This window comes from Alexandromys fortis, unplaced genomic scaffold, assembly GCF_014885135.2.
Source record: "Alexandromys fortis isolate MF-2015 unplaced genomic scaffold, M_Fortis_MF-2015_v1.1 scaffold_20, whole genome shotgun sequence".
NCBI lineage: Eukaryota > Metazoa > Chordata > Mammalia > Rodentia > Cricetidae > Alexandromys > Alexandromys fortis.
The window spans coordinates 5,686,445-5,714,115 of NW_026067903.1; the positions used below are offsets into that span (position 1 = coordinate 5,686,445).

General features: G+C 47.1%; 1 protein-coding gene across 1 annotated transcript in view; it reads right to left on the reverse strand.

The window, feature by feature from the left end:
• Window positions 1-27,671, reverse strand: part of Vwa3b (von Willebrand factor A domain containing 3B) — a 168,776-nt gene that overhangs the window by 85,464 nt on the left and 55,641 nt on the right. The window contains 3 exon segments of the mRNA XM_050134599.1: window positions 1,730-1,884; window positions 7,829-8,019; window positions 21,449-21,574. Of these exon segments, the coding sequence (XP_049990556.1) occupies window positions 1,730-1,884; window positions 7,829-8,019; window positions 21,449-21,574 (472 nt within the window).

The window sequence follows — 27,671 nt, forward strand, 5'->3', positions numbered from 1 at the left end:
AATTTCAAAGTAGTAAGGAAAAGTTGATAGACCTGAAAGAGCCACCACACAGAAATGACTCAGCGATTTCAACATTTTCTCAATAATTTATAGAACAACTAAAGAAAAAAAATCAGTATGGATGACTAGCACAACACAACCAACAAAATGAAATTTATATATCTAACTAACATACACAGCCTACTTTCCAAGAAATGTTAATGTTGTCCAAGTTCTGTACCACAAAATCTTTCTACAGAGAAGGAAACTCCAGGCTTTAAAGGTGAATTCTGCCAAACATATAAGGTAGAGATGGTGCCAATTCTCAGAGTTCTGCAGGAAACAGAAAAGGAAAAGAGCTCCTACCCACTCTTGATACCCGAAAGGCAAGGGACAAAGGGACCCAGAGGCTGGAGTGCATTGAAAGCAGCATGTCCCCTACAAGACTAGAAACACAAACTAAAGAGTCATCTCTGAAGCCATAGCAAGGGAGACTCTCAACACAGGGAAGCTTTCTGTGAGTAATCCATCACCATGTGGCCTTTGAGATGCTGGGGCTCTGGGTACAAATACTAGGCAGTTTAGGGTATATGCTACATGAGACTTTGTAATAAAAATGCACAAGGATGGAGGGGACGCTCATTTTCAAATGGCTGTAGCAGGCTGCCACTGGCTTAAACCCATTAGATTTAGCATCTGGCATAATCCACAGAGCAGATTTACAAATGTCATCACTATTCCCACTTTATAACCAAGGAAACAGATGCAGAAAGACATTAACTAACTTGCCCAGGGCCAAACAGCAAGTGGCAAAGCTGAGGCTTTCATTGTTTTTTAATTTCTTATTTTTCCAGTTCTCTGAGACTTCAGGGCCAGTATCCCTAAATGAATTTGATCTCCATTGTCTAAAACTGTCTCCTGACATCTGATACGTGAGGGTGTTAATTTAAATTATCCACATTGAATCAACCCTGAAGTCATGGCATCAGTACACCATACTCAATGAGCATGGCAGATTGTAAGAGCACAACAGGATAAAGACAGATAGGAGGTCATGCATTCTCATTGTTTTCTAAAATATATACAGCATCTGATTATTTTGCAATTTGTCACAGCTATGTAAGAGCTGGCTTGAGCTGGAATAGTTCTGTAAGAGAGTATAGATGCAATATAGTCTACAATATACCCATGGCTCACAACTACCCCCCCCCCCGCCAAGTATAGATAGAAGTACCCCTTAATCTCCTAATGGCCATCACTTCAAAACTGCTCCTTTGGAAGCTGAGGAGATGGCACCACTGACAAAGTGCCTGTCACAAAAGCATGAGGACCTCAGCTCTGATGCCCAGCACCCACATAAAAGCCAGGGATAGTGGTACATATCTGTAACCCCAGTCCTGGGGAGACAGGCAGCTCTCTGGGGAGCATTAGTAAGCCAGCCTAACTAATCACTGGGCTCCAGGTTCTGTGGGAGACCCTGCCTCAAAAATTCAGATGGACATCAACCTTTGTCTCCCTTCCACACGCATACATGTACATATGCCCCCCACCATGCACACACAATAACAACTCTGTGTTCTGTTTCTGATGAAATCTGAATACCAGTATTTCTCTCTTATTAATAATATCATCAATAAACCATCAGATGGACTCTTTGACAATGACGTCTATTGGTCACTTCACTCAGTTGGGCTCACGCGGTATTGCACGAGAGACAAGCTCACTAGTGACCACATATGAACACACCAACCTCCTCTGGATCCTGGCCAGGGCTGTGTGAATTCTCTCACTGTACCATCTGCACTTCTCCTTGGTGATGCTGACGTGGACCAAGCTCCCATCCTTCCAGGGAACGTGGATGAATCTGTTGCAGTATTTGGCATGGATTGTCTTCCTATTGGGGTCCTAAAGAAAGGACAAAGTCACAGGCTCGAGCAGGTTCTCAGAGGGGGAAAAAACCCATGACTCCTCACGTGGGCCCACAAAAATAACTAAAAACTGAATAAAGTCTCTGGTCATCTCTGTATCCATCTTGTATCTGTCTCCTCTGGAGCCATTACCTGGTAAATCTGCACAATGAGATGTTAATCTCCAAAGGAGTGCCTTAACATAATGTAACAGTGGCTAGCATTGCCCCTTCTGCAAGGATACAGATAAGAGCAACTGAAACATCTCACTGTACAGAGTCCTGTTCCAGATCCCCCCTGATACCACCCAAAAAGGCGCCTGAAGGTCTGTGCTAAACCTGCAATTACTCCAGATTCCAGGAAGAGTGGAGCCTCAAAGATACATGACTCTATAATGAGATGCCTTCCCCCACACAGCAGCCGTAACTATCTTACAGACCAATCCTCTCAACAATGGCGGTAACAACTTCAAACCTCACAGAACCAGAACTGAGACAAGATCAACCAGATGGAGTTTGCCCAGGATAGCGGAAGTTGACAGCCCTTTCCCTTTGTCCCAGTTCTTCCTGTATGAAGACTACAGTTCAAGTCGGCACCCCAAAGACAGACTTTGGGGTCAATGAACTCCTTTGTCTACACTTTGCAATGTGAACAGCAACCATGTTGATGAAATCATTCACTCTTACCTCTCTAAATGGAATAATGAGATATGAAGTAGCCTGTTCTGTGGGGAATCCCAGGTCTTGGGCTTTGGGGCTAAAGCTGTAATAACAAAGCCACTCAGAAACCATATAAGGAAGAAAAATAGCCAAGTAGCAACCCCATCTCTACTTGACTAGTACACCTCTTAGCACACATCTCCACTGAGAGATCACACATGTCTAAACTCAACAAGCATGTGCTGGTGTCTGCTCCACAGACAATCCTGTGATGGAGGCCATGGACAAGGTCAGAAGTACACATGTGATCCCATCTGTGTCTTGGAGAAGCCAGTGATTCCTGCAAGGGGAAGGAAGGAGAATGGAAAGGAGAGAAAATGAAGGAAGAGGGAAGGGAGGTGAGGAAAAAAGGGGAGCAAAGAGAGATGGAAAGAGAAGGGGATGGGAGGGAATAATAGAGAGGATAGGAAGGAAGGAAGGAAGGAAGGAAGGAAGGAAGGAAGGAAGGAAGGAAGGAAGGAAGGAAGGAAGGAAGGAAGGAAGGAATGAGTCAAAGGTGAGCCCATGCCTGCAGTGTTAGATAGGAGCAAGGTCAACACTTCCTGGGGAGGGGAGCACTAATCCAAAGTGAAACTGGGCATCACGGCTAAGTGCTTGCCCCCAGATCTCTCCAGAACAGTCAATGGTCATTCCCAGGAAATGGCACAACATTGGATTTCAATAGCTTTGGGAAAAGTCCTAGAAAAGTAATCTAAGTGGTATGGTTAGAATTGACTGTGTGGGCTATGTTTGCAGACCTTCATAATAACTAAGTCGAAGGCACACCTACGGCAGGGAGGGGAATGGCAGTGAGGAGGAGGAAGTCATTGGAAGAGGGGCTAAAGAAAGGAAAGAGCAGAGTGTCGTAAGGGTCATCCACGTGGGACTGACATCCTGAAGAGTGAAAACAGGGGCTGGAGTCCGCAGTGGCAAGGAACAAACTCATCTTCAAGGACATGAGCAGGTGAGGTGGGCTCAGCGTAGCCCGAGGAGGTCTGATGACTTGGTAAGGCTCGTCAGGGAGCAGCGACAGGAGAGAAGGCTACCACCCACATCAGGCCAATAGGTCCAAGAGAGAGAGTCCAGCCCAAGAACTCAAGGGTCACGTAGAGACGAGAACCAGGAGACAGGTGGTGGGTCAGTGGTGAGCAACATGCTGCCAAGCAGGGGTGGGAAGGGAGCTGTCCTCCGCCATGGTGCCTTTCCTCTCCTTCTCCACCACATCTCTGGGGCTGTCCCACAAAAGTGTCCTTCCTGCCTATCTCTCAGTCCCGCGATATTTCCCTGGAAGTCTGAAGCACAGCCAAGCGAAGCAACAGCAGGCCACAAAGCCACGGGGAGGCAGGCTACCGGGCAGCAGCATGACAGAAGGCATAGCGACGTGGCAGCCCAGAGGGTCCCACGGCCTCTGTCTGTCACAGGAGGACTTCCTACCAGCCAGGAGGCCCAGCAACCTCATCCCCTCCAGTGTAAAACTGAGCACAGACAGCTAAAGTATCTTGACGAGACAGAGCACAAAGCACTCCCAGGGCTGATTCTCTACGTCAGTGTCTGTGATAGAGAAAAGACTGTGTCTCCTGGGCATCTCCTAACAGCTAAGCTCTGTGCTCAGACAGGCAGGTCCCAAGTTGGACCTGACAACGCCCAGTTTAAAGACAGAAAGAAGAAAGCTACTGGTAGTGAAATGAACCCTGCCCCTTCATCCATCTTGGAAACACTACACACCAAGGTCTTTCTAGTCATTCATTTCTCAGATGTGAACAACTATACCACACCTAAACCAATGTTTATATAGATAATCATACACTGGATTCACCCCCTGGCTGCCAGGGAACTCTAAGAGTCCACCCATTTTACAGCCACAATGTTCCCCTACATAACCCAACCTTGGGAGCAACCCAATTTGGGATCTATGGTCTGAAAATATGAAGGAACAATGTTTCCCCACCACCATATGAAAAGGAATAGTTAGCATAATTCTCAACCTTCACCATATTATTATGCATTAGCACAGGAAACGTGAGCTAAGCTCCACATTTGTAAGCCTCTTTCTTCAAACTGGCCCTTCAAATGTCATTGAAACTGCAAAGGAAGGCAAAGTCCATAGTAGAGCCTGACCCAGAGCCTGCCATATTGTCGGAAGCTCACAGCGGGCTATGTCAAAATCGGCAAGGGTGAATACTTATAAATACCCAGGACTGAATATTTTCTAAGTGAAAATTTAGTTATGGATGACTTCCTGAACATGACTGAATGATGTCTACAAAGCTAGAAAACTGTGCTCGGGAGGAAAGCCACTAATGAGATTTCCCCTGTGCGGCAGCAATTACTCGGCCTCCTAGGATACGGCAGGAAGCAAGCTTTTCGTCAATGCTGCATTTTTCTAATTCAATTTATGTATTTTCCTCCTGCAGTCCGTCGTAAACACACAGGGGTAAGGAGGTAAAAGCACAACACAGCGGAACCTGAACAGCTAGAAGAAAACAGCCCGAACAGGGAGGGAGGTCAGGCAAGGAGCTGGGTGGTCAGCCAGCGTAGTTACACATCAGAGTGGGCAGGGTCCCCTCTGGTGGATCTACAAGCCTCTCAGTAATGGCCTTGACCCTGAGTCATAGCCTTTAAGGATGTGTGTATACACACACACACGCACACGCATACACACACACGCACACACACACACACACGCACACACACACACACACACACACACACCAGGTGACCCAGTATTTGAGCAGGGCATTGATCCTCCCACGTCCTCCATTTCCAACACATACACACACACACACAATTTTCTGCTTCACAATGTGACACTGCTTAGTCTCTCTGTCCATCTCTGGATATATTAATAATTGATTCTGAGTATCGTGGTCCCTGCTCTCCACCTACACATGACCATTTCCTAGTGTGCAGCTGCTGGTCCTCCACCTTCACCCTCACCTGGATGTCTGCTGTGGTTTGAATGTGGTTTGTCCCCACCGTACTGAGTGTTCGTCCCCAACAGGGCAGTGCCAGTAGGTGGTGGCTTTAAAAGCTGATTAACAGACACCCAAGTATTTCTGTTGGCATGAGTTAGGAGGCTCAGAAGTGGGATTAGTTACCCTAAGAGTGGACTGTTACAAACTACATCAGCTTCCCTGCCTGGGCTACTTGCTGCTGTCACAAGGTACCCAGCAAACCCAAGTTAAGGGAGGAAGTGAGGTTTTGTCGTGGCCCATGGTTTGAGGGTACAGTTCATCGTGGTGGGGAGGGCATGGAGCAGGAACATGGGGCAGCTGCTCAACGTCACATCTGCAGTCAGGGAGAAGAGAGATGGGTGCAGATGCTCGGCTCTCTCTCCTTTTCAATCAGTCTAGAATCCCAAGCCCTGGACTGGTGCTGCCTATCTTCACACCTCTTCGCCCAAACTAGAAACTCCTTCATAGGTAAGCCCAAAGTTTTTTCTCCCAGTGATTCTAACTTGCGTTGAGAACCATCAGCCACTACAGATCACACTTATCTCCCCTCTCATCCGTGACATAACTAATGTAAAATTCTGGTACCCACCTCAGACCTAATGACTCAAATGCATGATGGGAGAGTTTAGAAAGCATTCAAACTGAGAATAATTTGGTCTTTGGGAGCCAGAGTCAGACACTGTGAGAAGTTGCATCCCCATGGACCCCATTTGGCACAATGGAACTATGTCTCTCAGAGCTTGAAACACAGGCTCATCGGCTGCTAGGAGCCTTCGGAGAATCCGATTTTATGTTTACTGGAAATTTACTATATGCTGGCAGGTGCTCACTGGAGTAATGCATCTTCAAGACGTTTGAGATTCAAGAGGACCACAGGGACACCTGGTTCTTACATGCTCACCAGCAGTTTCTCCCCTCTATTCAACATGGAAGAACACCGAGTCTCTCGCCTGACATAATATTGAACAATTCAGAAACTTGCAAGACTTGAACTTCTATACCCAGCTGGTAGCTTGGGTGTAACTCACTTCTATCTGCTGTTATAGCTTAAAATCTTGAATGTGTCTCCAAAAGGGCCTGTGGTGTAGGCACCCGTGGTGGCAGTGTTGGGAGCAGAGAAAGCTCTAAGAGGTAAGGTCTACTGGAAGATCCTGGGGACTGCTGATAACAGGAAGTCATGCTGATCTTGTAGAATGAGATCTGGTTGCAGCACAATGAAGTCATCAGCACTTCAGCCTTCTGCCCATGGCTAGCTAGTTCTGCCCGTGGCTAGCTAGTTCTGCCCATGGCTAGCTAGTTCTGCCCGTGGCTAGCTAGTTCTGCCCGTGGCTAGCTAGTTCTGCCCATAGCTAGCTAGTTCTGCCCGTGGCTAGCTAGTTCTGCCCGTGGCTAGCTAGTTCTGCCCGTGGCTAGCTAGTTCTGCCCGTGGCTAGCTAGTTCTGCCCGTGGCTAGCTAGTTCTGCCCGTGGCTAGCTAGTTCTGCCCGTGGCTAGCTAGTTCTGCCCGTGGCTAGCTAGTTCTGCCCGTGGCTAGCTAGTTCTGCCCGTGGCTAGCTAGTTCTGCCCGTGGCTAGCTAGTTCTGCCCGTGGCTAGCTAGTTCTGCCCGTGGCTAGCTAGTTCTGCCCGTGGCTAGCTAGTTCTGCCCGTGGCTAGCTAGTTCTGCCCGTGGCTAGCTAGTTCTGCCCGTGGCTAGCTAGTTCTGCCCGTGGCTAGCTAGTTCTGCCCGTGGCTAGCTAGTTCTGCCCGTGGCTAGCTAGTTCTGCCCGTGGCTAGCTAGTTCTGCCCGTGGCTAGCTAGTTCTGCCCGTGGCTAGCTAGTTCTGCCCGTGGCTAGCTAGTTCTGCCCGTGGCTAGCTAGTAATGCCCGTGGCTAGCTCATTCTGTCCATGGCTGCCCATGGCTTTCTGCTTCTCTGTGACACCGCTAGGAGCTAGGGAACTGCATCAGAGACTAAATAGATGGAACCTACCGGGTATCAGGCCTCCAAAAGTGTGAGCTAACTATAAGTTTTTCTTCATAAAGCACCTAGCATCGGGCATTCTGTTTTGGCCACTCAAAACAGACTAAGCCGTGTAGAAGCCATGCCCAGGCTTTGACTACTCAAGTGGGTACCATCTAGAGAAGAAGGAGGGAGGCAAAGGGACATCTGGTTCACGGAAACCCTGGATGATTCCCTTCCCTGCAATCTTTCACTGTGGTCTTTCCCTCGGCCAGTGATCCAAGGGAGGCTTCCTGCTCCCCCACCCCCAGGCAAGAAGAGAAGGCCCACAGCACCACCAGCTTTCACCTACCGCACTGGTCTGCACAGACTCGTCTTCCGGTTTGGCTCTTATGTCCACCACTCCGTCAGCGTGGCGGAAGGAGCAGTCAGTAAGGACGTCATAAAAGGTCAGCTTCTGGGCCTTCAAGCTGTATTTCTGGAGCCACTGCTGAGAATCCCAGGTGTCTTCTGCGTTTTCTTTATTCTCGGCAGGTGTTGCTCCTGGAATCATAGTTCATCAGTCGCTCAGATCACATGACCAGTTCCTCCAACACTCCCACCCTCATATTTACCGACTGGAACATTCCCGCTGCCAGACCATGGAGCCCAAGCATCTCCTCAGGAAGTATACTACAGCAGGACTCTTCCTTTTACCTCATTTCCTCCTCTACGTGTGTGAAATGGCCTCACACCAGAATGGCTCTGGCAGAGAGACCAAGACTACAGGTCAAGAAAGCATTGAATACAGGGCCAGAAGTTTTGGGTTCAAGTCCTGGCTGTGCCCTCTACTACCTTAGGCCAGTAGCTCAAATGTGATTCACCCATTTGGCCATTCTGAACTCAGGCAAATATCTCTACCTGCAGATGGAAGACGGTATCTGCTTGGCCTTCGTGGAGAATCTGATTTTATATTTATGGAGAATTTATTCTAGGCTGCCAGGTTATTAATAGAATGTATTCATTCTATTCAGTATGGGAGGAGAGTGGGGTTTTCTTTTGACACACTGTTAACTAATCCAGGGACTCCTAATGCCTGAATTCCTAGAGGCCTAGCTCATGGCTTAGGTATAGCTCATGTAAACTAGTGATATAATCTAGAAATGTCTTGAGAGCGGACCCAAAAGTTTATGTGGTAGATATTTGGTCCACAGGGAGGCAACGGGACTTCTCATAGTCAGTTCTCATTATCAGTAGTTTCTAAACTCCAGCAACATGCATGAGGGTTATGAGGTCTGGGGCAGAGACCGAGATTTTGCACAAGTTGTGTCTCCGTTCATTTTGTGTTGCTGTGGCAAGCAGAGCAATTCAGCAAATCTAGTCACTTGAATGTGTTTCACGCAAAGGGGATATAGGAGGCTCATGCAGCAGGCAAGGTCAGACAACATGCAAAGGTCGCTAGGCCCTGTTCAGAGTGTGGCCCTCAGCTCTGTGGGCTCAAAAACCTCATCTGTCAGCTGAAGTGCCTGGTGCTCTACCTAGAATGTCTCATTCTCTCATCTCACAGGGTGCGCCCCACAAGGCTAGCTGTCCACCAGCATTCGGTACATTCTCCTCTGCTATCTTCCAGAGGTCAGCAGTACCAGTGTATCACGTCTCCAGGAAGGACTGGTTTAAGGACCGCGCTGTGAGCACCTCAATCAGAGGCTGCTCAAACTTCTTGTGATAGTGCACAAAACCAACACCCTTGCCCCTGTACACTTTAGATCATCGCTAGATCCCGTATAACACCTGACAACGCTTGCCAACGGTCGCCATACTGTACTGTTTAAAGAACACTGACAGAATCCCTGCACATGGCTGGTACAGTGGCTTTTTTTTTCTTAAATATTTTTGATTCATAGTCGGTTCAGTCCTTAGAGCCTGAAACTACAAAGCTCTGACCTTCATCAAAAGTTGCTCCTGGGGTTTGTCCTGCTTTGTTTTCTGTTGCTGTGAAAAACACGGAACTAACTGCAAGGGTTTATTTCAACTTATCGTTTATAGTCCATCGTCTACAGAAGCCAACGCAGGAACCCAAGGTGGGAACTGGAGCAGAAGGCACAGGGAAATGCAGCTTCCAAGACTCACTGACCTTGCTTTCTTAGACAACCCAGGACCACATGCTGAGGGGGTGGCACCGCCCACAGTGGGCTGAACTCTCCCGCATCCACTATTAATCAAGAAAATGCCCCCCAGACAAGCCCACAAGCAGAGCTGATGGAAGCAATTCCTTTTTTGAGGTTCCCCTTTTCCAGGTGACTCTAGTTTGTATCCAGTTGTCAAAAGCTAGCCTGCATGGAGTTAGAGAGATGGCTCTGTGTTTAGCAGCATGTACTGCTCTTGCAGGGGACCCGAATAATGTTCCCAGCACCTGTATTGAGCAGGTCACATCTGCCTGTAAGTCCAGCTCTGAAGATTCCAATGTCCTCTTCTGGTCTTCGAGGGCACCTAAACTCACACGTGTGCACACACACGTGCACACACATACAATTTTTAATAAAAATAAATCTTTAAATAAAAGATCAACTTACTGCTAGGCTTACCACATGTAAGGGGCTATATAATTAGACCAGGACCTGGGGAAATAAAACAGCTTGCAGCCAATTAGTCCTCGGTAATGTGTGAAGAGGCTGCCTGTGAGTGTGTCAGCTGAGCCACGTCCTCAGATTTTAAAACAATGCCTTGACAGGCTCACTCTGAAACCTCCTGGAGTCGGAACTGATTAAAGAAGACTTCTGCTTTCGAACTTCAAGCCAATGTGGCATCAAAAGCCCCTCTGAGCAACATCCTGAACGGCAGCTGTTGGCGTCCATATAAACCACAATGTCTTCCTACCCTTCACAAGGAATTCAAGCAGCTGCCTCCCAGAACACTCAGCCCCTTGAGCTTCCCCTGGGAGCTTTTGGCACCACTGCAAGCAGCTAAAAGATGTGGCTGTCTATGGGGAGATGAGCATCCTTGGAGATGCCTTCCTATGACTTCTTCGGTCGTTGTTAATCACTCTCTGCATCTTGGGCTACTCTTTATGTCCTCCTTATATAGCTGGTCCCTTTCCTCCTTTTCCTGTTCAAATTCTTCATTCAATAATTTCCATAGCAACACGTATCCTTTTGCTCTGGGGGCCTACCTTCTTAAGGAAAAGATGAAGATTCTTCATCAAGCATAAATCCAAACTTAGGAGAAGAACTTTCTGGAAGCCATACAAACCAATCCTAGCAAGGGTTTTTAAAGAGTCTAAGATGAACCTTCACCTTCCAGCATCAGGCAGGACCAAGGGTGCAGCCACTTAAGGACAAGAGCTAGGTTCCCAATTATCATCAAAATGGGGGTGAAGACCCCTTCCAACCTGAGCCTCATAAAGGAAATCAGAGGCAGCCAAGCAACCAAAGCAGAGAGCTCCGGCGTGCCAGAGCTGGAGAAACAAGGGGAGAGTGAAGTATTTTTCATATTCATCCAGTGCTAATTACACCAATTAGTGGCTGAGCCTTGTTAGCCTGAGGAAGGGAAGGAGAAGGACATCATCTGTTCATTAGCGTCGCTCACTGAGGGATCCTTTCCCAATTCTCCTGCAGTTATTTTAATTAAGAGTGTCGTATGAATTCTCACCTCCCGAGCCTTCGCTTACGGCAGAGGTGTGAGCTCACAGTGATTCTGATCACACGGCATCCACACCTCCACATGACAGATTGCTAAAGATGTTCTTGGAGTTCCGCGCGAGGGAAGCAGAGCATGGAGCACATCCACATTGTAGAATATACTTGCCTGGTCCTCTCTGTCCTACTGATCAGTCTCAAAACATTTTTCTTTTCCAGGCATGAAGCCATACTGAATAATGCTTTTGAAAACCATTGTGGTATAACCAGGGACATAATCAAAATGATACTGAGTACGGCTTATCAGTCCCTGCCCCCCGCAGCAACACCTTCTGACACTCATACACCCACCCTTAAAGTGAGATCCGTAAGGTACCATTAAGGATTTACTACCCCCACCAAACTGCGCCCTCTATCCCCCTCCACTGAAAGCGACTCCACTGCCACATGGTTCCTGCTTTGCTAGGTCCATGAGCTGTCCCTGAATATCACTTTCTAGAGATAACATCAGTCTGATGGCTCTCCTGGCAAAGGCCACATGCTCTGTCCCCCACTGAGTACCAATTGCTAATACTCAGAAAGAGGGCTCCTTAGGCAAAAAGCTGGAGAAAGAACCTAAAAACTTGGGGATTATTGATAACTTTAAGCCTTTTTCCCCCCAGAGCATAGGGCTCACCGCAAACAGGACTCCCAGTCCTACTGTTTGGGAATCTGAAGTTATTTAGAGTCAGAGTCTCTTTATCCAGGGAATTATGGAGGGCTTGTGGTCTACACACCAGAGCCTGATGCACAATGGAAGCGGGGAGGGATCAGAATTGAGGGCAGCTGGGAACAGAGGGAGACAGACTCTAGGAAATCCCAGTACCTCTTGCGGGGTGACTCCCTCAGCAGTGAAAAGCTAGAGCACTCACTGATGAGGGATGTGCCCAGGACCTCGCAGGTACCAGGCAGGAGGATGGAGATTGAGGGCAGAAACCCACCATCACTCCTGGAGGCTTCTTGGTGTCCTGGGCACTGTGCATGAGGGTTGAGGCCCAATGGGACGCACAGAGGGGCCTGGTGTAGAAGATCAGATGTGTACCTGAGTCCAAGTAGGAAGCTCTCAACCCTGATTTGAAAGGAGTATCAGGTAGCTGGCAGGAGCCTGTTTGAAACTCTTAACTTTAAGGGAGAATAAAATGGAGTGCCAGGGAGTTCTAGGCCTGTTCTCCCCTGGAATGCTATAAAGTGATTTTATTTATTTATTTACTTATTTATTTTTTTACTTCCTTCTTGTTAATTCTGTAAAAATCAAAGTATGACTTCCATTGCAGTGAAGGGCTCTGTCACTCACCCAATTTGTTTATTCCAACCCTCGGGTCATTAGTTCCTAGAATACCCTGAGAGTGGAGAGGAGGAGAGAAAAGAATGAGGTGGAAAAGAAACAGGCTTGAAAAAGAAAGCAAAGTCCTAACAATGAAGAGAACACAGGGAGGAACAAAGACCATTTGGGCCACACTTTGCTCACTTTCTCTTCCGCTTCTCACTCTGAGACCTGCAGGGGAAATGACTTTGAATATAGGCAGGCACTTCAGCTGTGAGCGGGGCAGCTTCAGGAGGACGCTAAACCACAACATCTGCCACAGACTACTCAGCGCTGAGAGCAACAGTTCAGCCCAGTGACAAACCCGCACAGGGTTAAGAAGAAAACATTATCAGGAGCCCAAGCTGCAGAAGAATCACAGGCAGCGTGCTCCAACAAGCCTCCACGCCATGGCCTTCGCAAGTGGGAACAGCTGAGGACCACTGAGGCCTGCACCCACCTGTACCTCCAACAGCAACTTTTAAAGCAACTGGGCTGGGAGCTAGAGAGATGGCTCAGCAATTGAGAGGTGAAACGTGAAACAGGCCCCCAACGATGCTGAAGCACGCGTGGGCAGCCCGTTTATATTACATGGTTTCATAGTTTGAGCTGATGAGGGATACTGACCAGGTCACTTCCTCAAGGAACAGGTTCTACAGAGGTACGGACTCAGATCGCTGGATTCAGAGTCCAGAGTGTTAACCATTACACCACAGGAGCGGGTGCGTGCAATTGAGAAGACCTGGGTTCAATTCCCAGCACCCACACATTGGCGAATGACTATTGGATGCTCTCTTCTGGCCTCTAGAGGCACCGCACGTATATAGTGCATAGACACAAAGTACCTATACACCTAAAATTTAGAAAAATAATAATAATAAATCTTTCTTTAAAAATGTTAAAATAGGGGCTGGAGAGATGGCTCAGTGGTTAAGAGCATTGCCTGCTCTTCCAAAGGTCCTGAGTTCAATTCCCAGCAACCACATGGTGGCTCACAGCCATCTGCAATAAGGTCTGGTGGCCTCTTCTGGCCTTCGGCATACACACAGATAGACTACTGTATACATAATAAATAAATATTAAAAAAAATGTTAAAATAGCCAAGTTGTGGAAATATCTATAGACCAACTTAGGATTTGAATATAAAGTGGACAGATGAGTTTAAAAAGAGAAAAGTCTAAAGGGACTTTGGGAGCTTGGGGAATTGTGACATCTGAAGGTCTCATAAGTATGTAGTGAAGGCTGGGTTATCAGTCTTTTATTTCCAAACTGTAACCATCCAATGCTTTTCTTCACCTAGAATCTTCACGAACATCTTATTTCTAACTACATCCATTCTTGGGTGCCTGTTCCTTTTTTCCATAGTGCCCACTGAAGCATGAAACAGCACACATTTCTGAGGTCTCTATCTTAGTTTGCTGTTCTATTGCTGTGAGGAGACACCATGAACAAGGCAAAATAAAAGGGAGCCTGTGAATGGGGACTGGCTTACAGCTTCAAAGGGTGGGTCCATTCTTATCATGGTGGAGAATACAGTGCCAACCAGGCAGGCATGGTGCTGGAGAAGTAGCAGGCAGACAGGGTGAGCCAGACTAGGCCTCCTGGCACACTTCCTGAAACAAGGCCACACCCACTCCAACGAGGCCACACCTTCTAATCCTTCCCAAACAGTTCCACTCAATGGAGATCTCAACCAAACCACCACAGTCCCATTTATCTAATCTCTGCTACTCTTCTTATTGCTAACAGCCAAAACCAAACCACTGCTAAGCCTAAGACAATGCATATTTGTGTGCAGGTTCATTCCAAAGTAATATAATTTAGCTTTTACATTGAGATATTTAATGCACTGTGAGGTAATTTTTTTGTTTACAGGTGAGATAAGAGGCCAAGAGTACTGTGTGTGCATATATCCAGCTGCTCCCATGGCATTTTTTGGAAGGTTATTTTCTCCACATTGAAATGTCTTTGATACCCTTGCCATAATTAAATCTACAATAGATATACAGATTTATTTGGGGGCCATTCCATGAACCTATGCATCTGTGTTTTCAGAGAGTTTTTCTGTATAGTCCTGCCTCAGTGGAAACTCACTTTGGAGTCCCAGTTGATTATAGACTTGCTGTCTTCCTGCCTCGGACTCCCAGAACACTGCAATTATAAGTCAGTGCCACCATACCTGGCCTTCATGCATTCATTTTGGGACAGCCTTACACAGCCTTGGTTATTTACAGTTCTGTTGTAGATTTTAAAGATGACACACACATAGCTTCCAATTTCTTTTTCAAGACCATTCCTGGTTATTCTGTGCCCTTTGCCATTTCCAAATTTGTTTAGGAACAGCCTGTCAATTTCTGCCAAAAAGCTAGCTGAGATTTCTTGCAGAGATTGTGCTAAACTTGTAAGTCAGTTTGGAAGAAAGCCATCTCAACAAGCATATCGCACAACTTTATTAATTTCAAGGATCTGTATCTTCTTTTGCAGTATACAATCCTTATGCTGCTTTCATTAAATGTTCCTAGTATTTCAGTGTTTTTGCATGTGTATGTATGTGTGTTCAGGTATGGGTGGGTGCATGTGTGTGTGTCTGTCTGTCTATCTGTGTGAGCACATGTGAATGTGGAGGTCAGAGGCCAACTTTAAGTGTTTTCCCCAGGAACACTACCCCTTCCTTGAGATAAGGTCTCACATCAGGCTAAAGTGCCTGGCCATAGAGCTAGAGATGCCCCTCTCTCTGCCTGGCATTTTACATGGGTTCTGAGGATTCAACTCAGGCCTGTTTGGGAGACAAGCCCTTTACTGACTGAGTTAACTTTTATTTTAATTTTTGGTAGACTTATAGTGGAATTCTTTCCTTGACCTCACTCATGGCATGCCCCTTGCTAATTTATAGACATACAGTCCACTGTGTTTGATGCTCTCTCCTGCAACCATGGCGAAGATTCTGCCTGGATCCTACATACAGGGAGTGCCCAGGTGAGTGAGCCAGTGCCCCTGGGCAGCCAGCACCTCCTCCTGGGCTTTATCAATAGCTCTGTATGGAGGTATAATTAACCACAATAGCCAATTACACTTAACTCTTGGAAGCCAGCACCCCCTGAACAGCATGGGACTGGTAAACACTCCCTTCCTGCCGGCCATACCCAGTTCTCTCCTCTAGTTTTTTCCTAAGAGTTTTATTTCCATTCAATTTGATATCTCATTCCATCTCCTTTGTTGTATTGTTTGTAATCCTAGTGATTGTTTGTGGCTAACAGTGTGCAGCTCAGCCAGTCATGATCTAATGTCAGGTGACGTATACCTTCATCAGTAGCATGTGCTAATGAGAAGCTCAAATCTTGTATGTCTAAACAGGTATTTAGCCTGTGCATATGTGTGTGCACGTGCGAGCGTGTGCGTATGTGTGAGTGTGTGTATGTGTGCATAACCACGTGTGTGGAGACCAGAAGCCAGTGTTAAGTATCCTCTGTCGTTTCCCACCATTTATTTATTTATTTGTTTATTTATTTATTTATTTATTTATTTATTTATGTATTTATTTATTTTGCAAAAGGCTCCCTCACTGAAGCCGGAGCTCACTGGATTCCAAACTGAACGCCTTTGCTTCCTTCTCTTATCTGATGGTTCAGGCTCATACTTCAAGGGCTGAACTGAATAAAGGTGATGAAGCGGGCATGCTTGATTTGTTCTAGACCTTCAGAAAAGGTCCATAGACTTCGCCTCCCAGTACATTGTTGGCTGTAGGTATACTACAAATGGACCTTGGTGTGCTCTTGTCATCAAATCATCAAATAGTTTCTGGTTTTCCATGCTTCAGTCTTGGTAAGTTGCTGTCTAGGAATCTGCCCATGTCTTTCAGGTTCTCAACCCTGCTGGTGCACAGTTGTTCCCAGCGACATCAGTGACCTCTTTCCTTGTGAAGTGTCAGTCCTCCTTCCTCTCGGGCCTTGTTTACTGGTGTCACCTGTCCTGTCCTTGCTGAGCCTAAGTCAGGGTTTGTCTGTCTACGGCGTCAGCTCTGATTTGCCAGACTTTGGTGGGCTTTATCCTTTTTCCTCCCTCTCGGCTCAGATCTTGATTTCTCTCCGTATCTTCACGTGGGACGTGATGAGTTCTCCCATCCCCAGCTCCTGGAGAGGCAGTGGCAGTAGTCTTAGCCCTTCACACTTTTCCGATGGGGCACGGCTTGCTTGCTATACACTCTCACTTTGCTGTGGCTTCTGCTGGAAGCTTTGAGACGTTGTGTCTCCCTTTTCTTTTGTGTCGGGGAAAAATATTAATTTTCTTCTTGATTCTATCCTTGGTCCGTTGTTTATTCAAAAGAAAATTGTTTACCTCTCAGGTATCATGTTGTAGTTTCCTGACTCTGGGTGCTATCATGCAACCCAACCCCAAATCAGAAATTTGTTTAAAATACTGTGAGGGGCTAGAGAGATGACTGGGTGGTTAAGAGCACTGGCTGCTCTTCTAGAGGACGAGGTTCAATTCCTAGAACCCACAGGTAGTTAATAGGCATCTGTAACTCCAGTCCCAGGTCATGTAATGGTCTCTTCTGGACTCCATGGGCACCATACATGCATAGGGGACAGAGACATAGTTGCAGGCAAAACGTCCTTACACACACACACACATACACACACACATTTAAAAGCACCTTTGAACCTTGTAGATGACAACTGCATGTCTCAATGTCAAGAGGTTGGGCACACCTGCTAGGTGCATGTTGACACATGCAATCATGTGTCTGCTTTCATCACGTCAGCACTGGGTGACACCCAGATAGAAATAAGCATGAGTCTGCTGTCGGAATGTGGCTACTGTTTCAGGAACAAAGGGCAACCCAAGCCCAGACTTCTTGAATATGCTGATGGTGCATTGTTCAGAAAGAACCAAGACAGCACATCAAGTGAGCAGGCTGTCCTCATAAGTCACTCCTTCCCTGTGACCTAGAAAGGCCCTCATGTCTCATTTCACAGTCACCAACCTGAGATCAGACCCTGGAGGGTCCTGTCTGGCTCTAAACACAGTCATAGTGAGTGATCGGTCTCAGGCTATGGCTCCCTGGTCACACCATGGCTACCAATGCCACCACCACCACAGGAGATGGCAGCTGGGACAGTAGTCCAGGTGTTGTCTTCTATCACTACAACTCCCTCAGGGGTGCCATCTGCTGGCATTCCTAGGATGGAGGTCACTAGAATATCTCTAGCCTTAGGTTTAATCAGCTGAGCACTCAGCACCAGGACAGCATCTTGTGATTCCAATGGTTGTACTCACATCAAATGGGATCTTGACCATGATGCTATGGTGTCTGAGGCTGGGGAAATGTTGGTGAATGCAGTCCCTTAGCCATCCCAGCATACGCTAAGCTAAGCTATCTCTGAGTCTCACAGCTGGGAGTACCCACACAGTCTTGGCTATCTGAGGCCCTTCAGCCGGCAGAGATGTAACCCAAAAAACCTCAAGTATGTCCCCTTGCAATACAAGTCTCTACCAGGTGGTAGAACAGTTTAGCCCCCCTGTCTCTTAGAAATGACAGTTGTGCCACCTGAACATATGTGAATGATAGAGACAGATTCTTGGCCATCAGCAATGATGCTAAGATGGGCTGCACCTGAATCCCATAGTAACAGGGGTCTGCAATGGCTCCAGAGGGGTGTGCTCGAACACACTCCAAAATCAGATGTGATGTGGCTAAAACTACCTCCCGTGCCATTTGCACACGGGTCTCTTCCTGAGGCTAGAGCTGATCTAGAGGCTCCGTCTGTGAGCTCTGGCCCACCTCCAGCTTCTACTGGCCACTGGATCTTATGCAGCGAGCCTGGACCTGAGCACTATCACAAATCTTTGGGCTACCTTTCTGGCCCTCCCCCATGGTAAGCTATGTCTTACTCCCTGCTCTGCAGCTGGGGTTAAAGTAAGGGTGAGAGGAACAGTCAGCCACGTGCTGAACACAGTTGCAGCTGCCCATTCTGCAGGTAGTGGCCTACCTGGTGGTGGATATCACATAGCTTTATCCACCACTGTTTCACTATGGCAGGTCTGTACTGGGTTCCAAGCCCAGGGCCTCCATCCATCGGGGAGGCATCTCATGTTGGGCTACTCAGAATTGAAGAAGCAGGGATGAGGGCCAGTTGCCCTAGGTTTCCTTGCTATTGCTGTGATAAAACATTGACCAAAGCATTTGGGGGGAGGAAAGTGTTTATTTGGCTTATATTTCTACGTCATAGTCTGTTATCAATGGAAGACAGGCCAGGAGCTCAAGGCTGGAACCTGGAGGCAGGAGCTGAAGCAGAGACCACAGAGGAACACTACCTACTGGCACATATTTAGCTACCTTTCCTATACAGCCCAGGTCCACCTGCTCAGGGAAAGTATTGCCCACGGTGGACTGGACCCTCCTATACTAATTAACAATTAAGAAAATGCCCCCACAGACATGACCATGAGCCAATCTGATAGAGGCAAATCTTTAATTAAATTTACCTCTCCCCCAGGTGACTCTACATTGTACTAAGCTGACAAAATACTGACCAGCACAGGGGACCATGACCAAACCGTCTCTCTTGGCTGCAACATCATTCTGCCTCTCTCTGTCAATTTTGACTGATCTTTTTTTTCTCTCTCTCGCTCTCTCTTTAAAGGTCGCCTTCTCTTGCTTCTTCTCCTGCACAATAATCTTTGACTGAATGCCAAGTATTGTGAATTCGATCTTGGTGAGTGTTAAACAGTTCTGTGCCATGCAAATGTCTCTGAGTTCTGTTGTGAGATGTAGTTCCGTTACCTGGAAACGGTTGTGTTTTCTTTTCGCGTCTCACTTTGATGGCATCTGAGGAGTGCCCAGAATGGAGCTCTACGTGAGGCTCCTCTTTCCCTACCAGTAAAGTTAAGACCTTCCCAAGTAGTCCTAACAAAGTCCTCTGACTCTGTTCCCCAGGCGATGTGAGCATTATCTGTTTTTCTCCTAATTCCTTCCAGCACCCACACACACACATACACACCCATCCACCTGCCAGACAACTCTCTTCCGTGTGTGAAGAGCTCGGTATTCAGATGAATTCTTAAGGAGGAGCCTCTGCATGCCGCCTTGGGCATGCGCTTCTTCCCATTCTGGCATGCTGGGCTGTGAGCTGCCTTGTTCCTTCCAGACTCTCCGCTCCATCTCTGCAAATTTAGCAGGTTTTGACAAGCTCCTCCTGGCTTAATCCTCCATGCCCCGTGGCCACCTTGCAAGGCAATCAACTGTGAAGAGCTAGGGCTGCCTCCCTTCTGCCCTGTGCCTCATGGACACCTTGCTGCTCAGTGTCCACTGTTTTAACATTGTTTTATATATATTTGGAATGGGGGTTAGCTTTTTTTTTTCTTAAGGAATTTCTATGTCCTGCTCTTGGGATTAAATCAATTCCCAGTGTGGGTTTTGCTGCTTTCTTATCCCAGGCATCGGGCTAATGAGTCACGTCAGCCAGACAGTGCACCCCCACCCTATGGTTACATGTGCAGACTGGTCCTTAACCACCGGGTCCCCCAGGGAAGGTATGTACGGGGGTGAATCAGTGACAACTATGATGACAGCCAGCTCCAGAGACCCTTTGTTTAATTCATCTGTACTCTACCCAAATGACAATCCAAGCCTTCCCCTTTCCTATCTCCCACCCCTATCTCCTTCAGCCTTTAGGGCTTGAGCAATCAAGCTGAGGGAATGGTTGCCGCCTTCCCAGAAAGCAGACACAGGGTCTTTGCCTCACTGATGACGGCTGTGACTAGGAGAGGGCTGGGTAGTCAGTAAGCAATTCCAATAAACTCATGATTTCATCAAGTTGGGTCTTGGTGGTATTATTGCTGTGGTCTGTCACATGCTCCCTATCTTGGGCCAATAGACATTTGCTCACGTCCCCAGGAATAATGTCACGTAACAGTTGTCATGGCTACTTAGGGCATGAACGGTCTCTAAAGACCGAGAAGAGCAAGTACATTTTAGTAACTTCTTTTTAATACCGGCACTACAAACCCTCACTGACCCTATCCCTTCCAGACTGTGTCTACCTTCAATGAATGGCGTTCTGCTGCTCAAAGAAGGGTTGCCTTAAATTAGAATACAGCTTTCATTGTGGTTGTATGAGGGCAAGTGGACAGTGGCCTGCCACAGTCAGTCTGGATGTGGTTCGGTCTGTAGGCAGGGCCAAGTCTAGCAGACCCATCACTAAGTCCCCGCACACCCTGCCGGGTAAAGGGGCACATGTCTTTAACCCCAGAACTTAGGAGGAAGAGGCAGGCGGATCTCTGGGAGTTTAGGCCAGCCTGGTCTACATAGTCAGTTCCAGGGCAACAGGAAGAAACCCTGTCTAGAAAACAAACAAAGCCCCACATGCCTCTTGAGTAAGCTTGAGTTGAGTTGCTCTGTGTCTTCTTTTCAAATATCCTCAATCTTTGGACTTCCGTATTCAGCTCTGCATAGCTAACAGAAATCTTAATAAAATACTACAGCCAGAACCCTACCCCCAACTGATAAACAATCAAGTTCAATATTTCAATGGAATTCCTCATGCCCACCATATCTGATCCAGCCTTCAGCAGGAATCCTGTTGTGACAGTCCAGACAGAAGCCTCCTTATTCATAGTGTCCCCTCTTAGTAATTTTCCATTTATGGGGCCCCTCTACTCCACACTGTGGATGTCGGTGCTGTGTTCAGAACTGAGCCCAGCTCTATACCAAGCCTTGTTTCCTCCTCTTGCTATAGGCAGTTCCTGCCTCTATAGCATTAACTACTGTCTAGCTCTGGTTCTTCTTTGGGAATGAGCACAAGCATGTGTATATACATATGTGCACACACACACATGCATGGTGCACACACGTACACACATCCCACAGCCCCAGAGACTCTCCCCAGAAACACCTCTGAGCTGAGCTAAGGAATTCTACTTCGAAGCATGGAACTCCACCCCTCCCACTGGCATCCCCAGCCCTCAATATCTCTGACTACTTTGCACTTCAAACTTCAGTATAAACAGCACCTACTGCAGCCTTCGGGGACCACATCCGATTGAGGAGACTTGTCCACCAGATTCCGGATCTGAACCAGTGTGTTGCAGGCTTCTTCCATTTCTCTCCAAATGAGAAACACATCCTCTCTGACACCAGCACCTGGAAAGGGAAGCACAACGCAAGCAAGCAGCTGAGACAGGCCCCCCAACTCTGTGGGGTCCTAGTAGACATGGCACATCAACCTACCGAGGGCATCTCTGAACATCCAGTTACATTTCCCCACCTAGTCTCTTTATGAAAACCAGAACTGGGAGTCCCCCCACCCCAGGCATGGTAGTATACACCTGTAATCCCAGTGCTCAGGAGGCCAAGGTTCCTAGGAGGACTGCCCCAAGTTCAAAGGCAGCTTAGACTACAGGTCGCCAATAATCTTACCCAACTGAGAATCCTGAAAGCAGCAATAAAAACCAGTATGGCAAGATATGGCCAAGGGTGCAATAGGGGTAGAAGTGTTATGGGAGTAACTAGTCTCTTTCTATTTGGATGTAGGGTCCACTCTGCAGAAGGAAACACATGCTTGGTATTATAAATCTGGCCAATAATTTATAGCTGGGGAGCTCACAGGCTCAGGGGTGAACCTACCACTATGATACTGCTAAATGGACCAACACCAAGCTCCCTCTAAATTCACATCTTTAGACTCAAAGATTAGTGCAGTTCTCAAACTGCTTGGCAATTGATAAAGAAACTCCCAACTGGTCACAGTGCAGAAAGTAAGCATTTATGGAGTGCTCAGCCACAGACAGAGCACCCATATTCCACCCCTCCCTCCCAGTCTCAGAGACCACTAAAGACGAAGGAGTGGAAAGATTTAAGAGCCAGAAGGCAAGGAGGACCTGACCAAAACAGTGTCTTCTGGACATGTTAGGGCCACTTTGCTCACAAACTCACAGCAGCCATAGCTGCCTCCACAAGACCATATAAGATCAAACCAGTCAACCCTCTAGCCTAGAGGGGAGGGGACTTGTGAGCCCCTATCCCTAACTGGGAAGTTCTCTGCATTTGCTGGCTTCTATGGGAGGGAAGAGCGGCTTTCATTAGGTCAACCACACTCCAGTAGTTGTCTACATACATATGGGTATAGGGACAGCATAAATTAGACATTAGGTGTTATGTAAAGAATGGAAAAAAGACACAAAGGTGGGAGGAGGTGGGAAAGCATGATGTGGGATTTCCCTCTGTATGCATGATTACCATTAATGAATAAAGAAACTGCTTTGGACCTACAGCAGGGCAGAACTTAGCTAGGCAGGGAAAAGTAAACAGAATGTTGGGAGAAAGAAGGGCGGAGTCAGAGAGAAGCCATGGAACTGCCACCAGAGACAGATGTGCTGAAACTTTGCTGGTAGGGCCATGACTTCGTGGTGATGCACAGATTAATGGAGATGGGTTAAATTAATATATAAGAGTTAGCCAATTAGAAGCTAGAGCTAATGGGCCAAGCAGTGATTTAATTAATACAGTTTCTGTGTGATTATTTCAGGTCTAAGCTAGCCAGGTGGCTGGGAACCAACAAGCGAACTCCCTCTGACAAGAGCTGGATGGTAGGATGGATCCAGGAGGAGGTGCGGGGATGAATGAGGTAAAGATGATCACAATACATGTATGCACGTATGAAATCCTCAAAGAATTAATAAAAGTATTCCATATTTTTTAAAAAACCAAGACCAAGCCAAAAAAGAAAAAGAAAAATGTCCCCCAGAGAAATGCTGCTACCTCCATGAGCCACACCTGCAGTGTTGGGATGCACCCAGTGCCCGTAAATATTGTAGCAGCCAGAATAGCTTAACATAAAATATACACGATCCTTCAGTAAGATACAGGAAGAAGGCAGAAGCGTCTCTTGAAAGCCGCAGTCATGAGTGGAACCGAGTCATCTATGACAGCAACATTCCTGCTCTTTCTTGCTGTAGCTGAGGTGTCCAGCCGCCTTGAAGCCACTTTCACTAGTCTTTCCTTTGCTCTAAGGTAGCAATGGGTCATTCAGCCGTCTTTTCTGAAAGTCTGCTGTCTTAGTATAGGGTGAGGTTTGGTTGCATGACATTTCTGAAATGATATGATTCATACAGACTTTTGTGTCTTCATGGTCCAGGTCTGGGACAACATGTGCTGTCACCAAGATTCAGGCCTTAGAAGGCCTTCCCTAGGGGTCAAAGAGGCTGTAGGAGCAGGAGGGAAATGGGCACGGCAGTGAAAACACAACATAATTTCATTTATTTTGACATTTAAAAATATTATGTGGTTGAGTGATTTTTTTAAAATATTTATTTATTTATTATGTATACAATATTCTATGTGTATGCCTGCAGGCCAGAAGAGGGCACCAGACCCCATTACAGATGGTTATGAGCCACCATGTGGTTGCTGGGAATTGAACTCAGGACCTTTGGAAAAGCAGGCAATGTTCTTAACCTCTGAGCCATCTCTCCAGCCCGGTTGAGTGATTTTTGCCTGTGTGTTAGTGCACCTCCTGCATACAGTGTCCTTGGAGGCCAGAAAAGGATGTTTGATACCTCGGAACTGGAGTTACAAATGGTTGTTATATACCATGGGGTGCTGGGAATTGAACCCTGGTTTTCTGGGAAGAACAGTCAGTACTCTTAACAACTGTGCCATCTTTCCAGCCCAACATAAGAGACCTTAAGTACATCAAATTAAAAATCCCAGCTGTGGCAACTCCTGTAATTTTTGCAGGACAAAGCCCTCTAAATGGTAGTTCACATGTCTGTATTCTCATAACTATATCAATCTACAATTATTTCAAGACTATTTTAAAAATAAAAGTCAAGGCCCATGCTTCATCTTGCTGCTGCATCACCCAGCAGATGCCCTGTCCTAAAGTCACACTAGATTCAAGGTGGCTTTTAGAATGACAGGTGGCACATCCCGATTACAGTCCAGAGGCAGGACAACTATCCCCTAGGGAGTCATTCCCTCTCGGACACCGTTCCCTGAAGTTCTACACAGCAGCCTCACTACGGACCTGTAGCTAGAGCCTCATCACAGGGCACTGTCTGGCTCCACTAGAAACCAAGTGCACTGTGGCCCTTAGAAAAGCCCAAGTCCGGTCCTAGGTGGCAGCTGGCAGCCTCTGCCACATCTAATGAGACCTGTTCTGTGCTGAGCTTGACTGCTCTGCTCCTCCTCGAAACCTCAGTCATGTTTCCTTCAAGCACTAATTGGGGGTGCTAGGGAAATGCCTCAGTAGTTGAAGAGCTTGCTGTGGGGTTTGAATCCCCACAGTGCATATAAAGCTGGACACCGTCGTGCACATCTGTAGTCTGGGTGCTGCTAAGGCAAAACAGAGGGCAGAGACAGGAGGGGCCGAAAAGTTAGGAGCCCAGGTGGCCTGGCGCACAGAGTGGCAAACAACAAAGAGACCCTAGCAAAAATAGTTGGAAGGCAAGAGTGACACAGGTTATTCTATGACCTGCACGTATGTGCTTGCTTACACAGGTGAACATGTACATACATGAAAACACATACACACACCAAAAAGGGGGGAAGGTGAACAAAAAATAAAAGGAAGGACAATTGCTGGAGACCTTACATACCAGGCTTTCTTTTGGGTCATGAACCAGTTCCCAAACTGTGACAAGGAGATTATTTATTAGTTATGAATGCTAGACTTAGCTTAGGCTTGTTTCTGGCTAGCTCCTTTAACTTAAGTTAACCTATTTTTCTTTATTTATCTTTTGCCTCAGGGCATTTTGCTTTTCTTTCCTTCTGTATATCTTACTTTCATTGCTTGTGTCTGGCTGGCTGGCAACTGCCTGGCTTCTTGCCCCGGGCATGTCCCTCTCTTTTTTTCCCTTCCCTCAAGCCAAGATTTCTCTTCCTATTTATTCTCTCCGCCTGTCAGCCTCGCCTATCCCTCTCCTGCCTAGTTCTTGGCCATTCAGCTCTTCATTAGACCAATCAGATGCCTTAGGCAGGCAAGATGAAGCAAATGGAACACATGTTTACCTAAAGATCCATGCTGAGTCCACAAACCACCTTCTATTCTGACAGATGTACTGTGCTGGCTCAGGGGCCACTGGTAATGATATCATGAAAGTCAACAGAGGATCAAACTGTCAGATGACAAACACCTTTGCGGGATACCTGCCTGGCCTTTTTCATCAGGAACTCTAGCAAAGAGGCTTAGCTAGACATCTGACAGTTAAAGCTGAGTGAGAGAAAGGCCCCCTGGAAATGCAAGGGGACAAAGGAGGAGGCACAGAAAATCTCTGTGGGTTCTGTGAACTGGTAACTCACCAGTCTAAGCCAGAGAAGACAAATCCACATGATGTCCTGTGTCCTGATCACTGAGGACCAGCCTAGCTGAGGCTGGCCCCACCCAAAAACATTGTATCTAGTTCACAGAAATATCTCAAGAGGGCTCAAAGAGCCTTCTGCCCAAACATCCCCCATTGCACTGACCTCTGACCTCAGAGAAGCAATTTGGAACTCATATTAAAACATGAGTATCACCTGGGAGAAATATGGCATGAAGCTTCCCTTTTATATGACTTTGCGTTTGGGAATTCCTATGTATTTTTCCATTTTATCTCACCACAATCCAGCAGGCAAATTCTATTCACTATTTACATCTGGGTAAATGGAGGCACAGGGGGGCCTGTCAAGGATCAAGCCAATGAATGACACGGCTAGATGACACCAACTTGTCTGGCTTGTTGGCTTTCCCTAGAAATGGGCCCTGGAGTCCCCTCCCCAAAATGTACACTGACCACTTCTGTCCACATCATAGTTGACAGAAACCCAAGATTCTATAACCAGGGATGGAGACCGGCCACCATTCAGTCTCTGGGCACCCTATGTGACTTCTCGACTCAGACCAAAGGACTGGCATGAAGCCATCAAGACAGATTTGTGAAATGCAGCCAAGAAGAGCAGGACAGATGCAAAGGGACGCTAGGGTCCCGGCTTTTTCTTAGGTAACAAGATGGAGTAAGATGGCATTAATGGCTCTCATCCAGATGATACGAGTGGCAAGCCCTGACAGAGGTCAGCACAGCTGCACAGCAATTTCTAGCTCAAGGAGCGAAGCATGAAGTATGCCGAGCTTCATTCTGGGATTCTGGAAGAATCTCATACCATTGCCAATTGCAAACCTGAAGACCACAGGACTTGCTCTGCAAAAGTCTCAGATGAGATAAGGCTTTCCTCTTGCTAATGTCTCAGGGCAGTACACCCAAAGCCACACCAAAGGAAAAGCCTCTAAGGAGGTAGCTTCCTGTCATCCAGAGGCAGGAAATCGGGGGTTGTCACACTGGGTAATCACTGTCTGGCAGGAACTGGGATTTTCACTACAGTGACTGGAGACTGTACTCAGGACTTTATAGACTTCTACACTCACTGGTGATTAAACTACAAATTGCTTTGTGGGGAAGGAAAAGAAGGGGGAACAAAATCAGCTGGTAAAAAAAATCTAGAATATATAAAGCCTGATTCAGGATATGTACATTTAACTACAAGATACTACACAGGAGAGGAGGAGGGTTAGCATTCTGATCAGAGGCTCTTTCCTTCCACAGGGCTTAGTTAGACATCTGAGAGCTACAGCTAGGAGACGGTGACACCCAACAGAAGTAAAAAAGGACAGAGGATGAAGCACGGGCCACCTCAGTGGGTTCTGTGAATTGGAAATTCTTCGGGCTGAGCCAGAGGAGATGAATCTGCATGAAGCCTTATGTGTCCTGACCTCTGAGGACTAAGCCAGCCAAGACCGGTCTCAGATAGAAGCAAGATGAGCAATCTCATAGAGATAGCCAAGAAGCCTCTGAACAGAGAGCCCCATGCTTGTCCCGACCTCTGACCTCTGGGTGGCAATCTGGAGGGTCGTGTTGAAACACTAGCCTCACCTAGGAGCAGTATCACACTTGAGACCACTGTGATCAGTGAGAAGCCAGCACTGACTTCTCCAACTGGCCGGTTTGACAAGTGAAATGAGACCCGGGACAGCTGAACTCCACTGTGACAGCGCATGCTCCTGCCCAGCATCACCTCTCTGTCAAATCTTCTACATCCCACTTGCAGGGTGAGTCCAGCAGTCATAATCTAGTTGAGGTCTGCCTTCAGCAAAGATGTGACCACCTACTCTGTGGGGATTGTGCTACGTGGGTGCTAAGAATATAGTGATGAACAGGGGAGCACCCCGAGTCCAGAACTCGGGGTGCCCATTACTCCATTATTC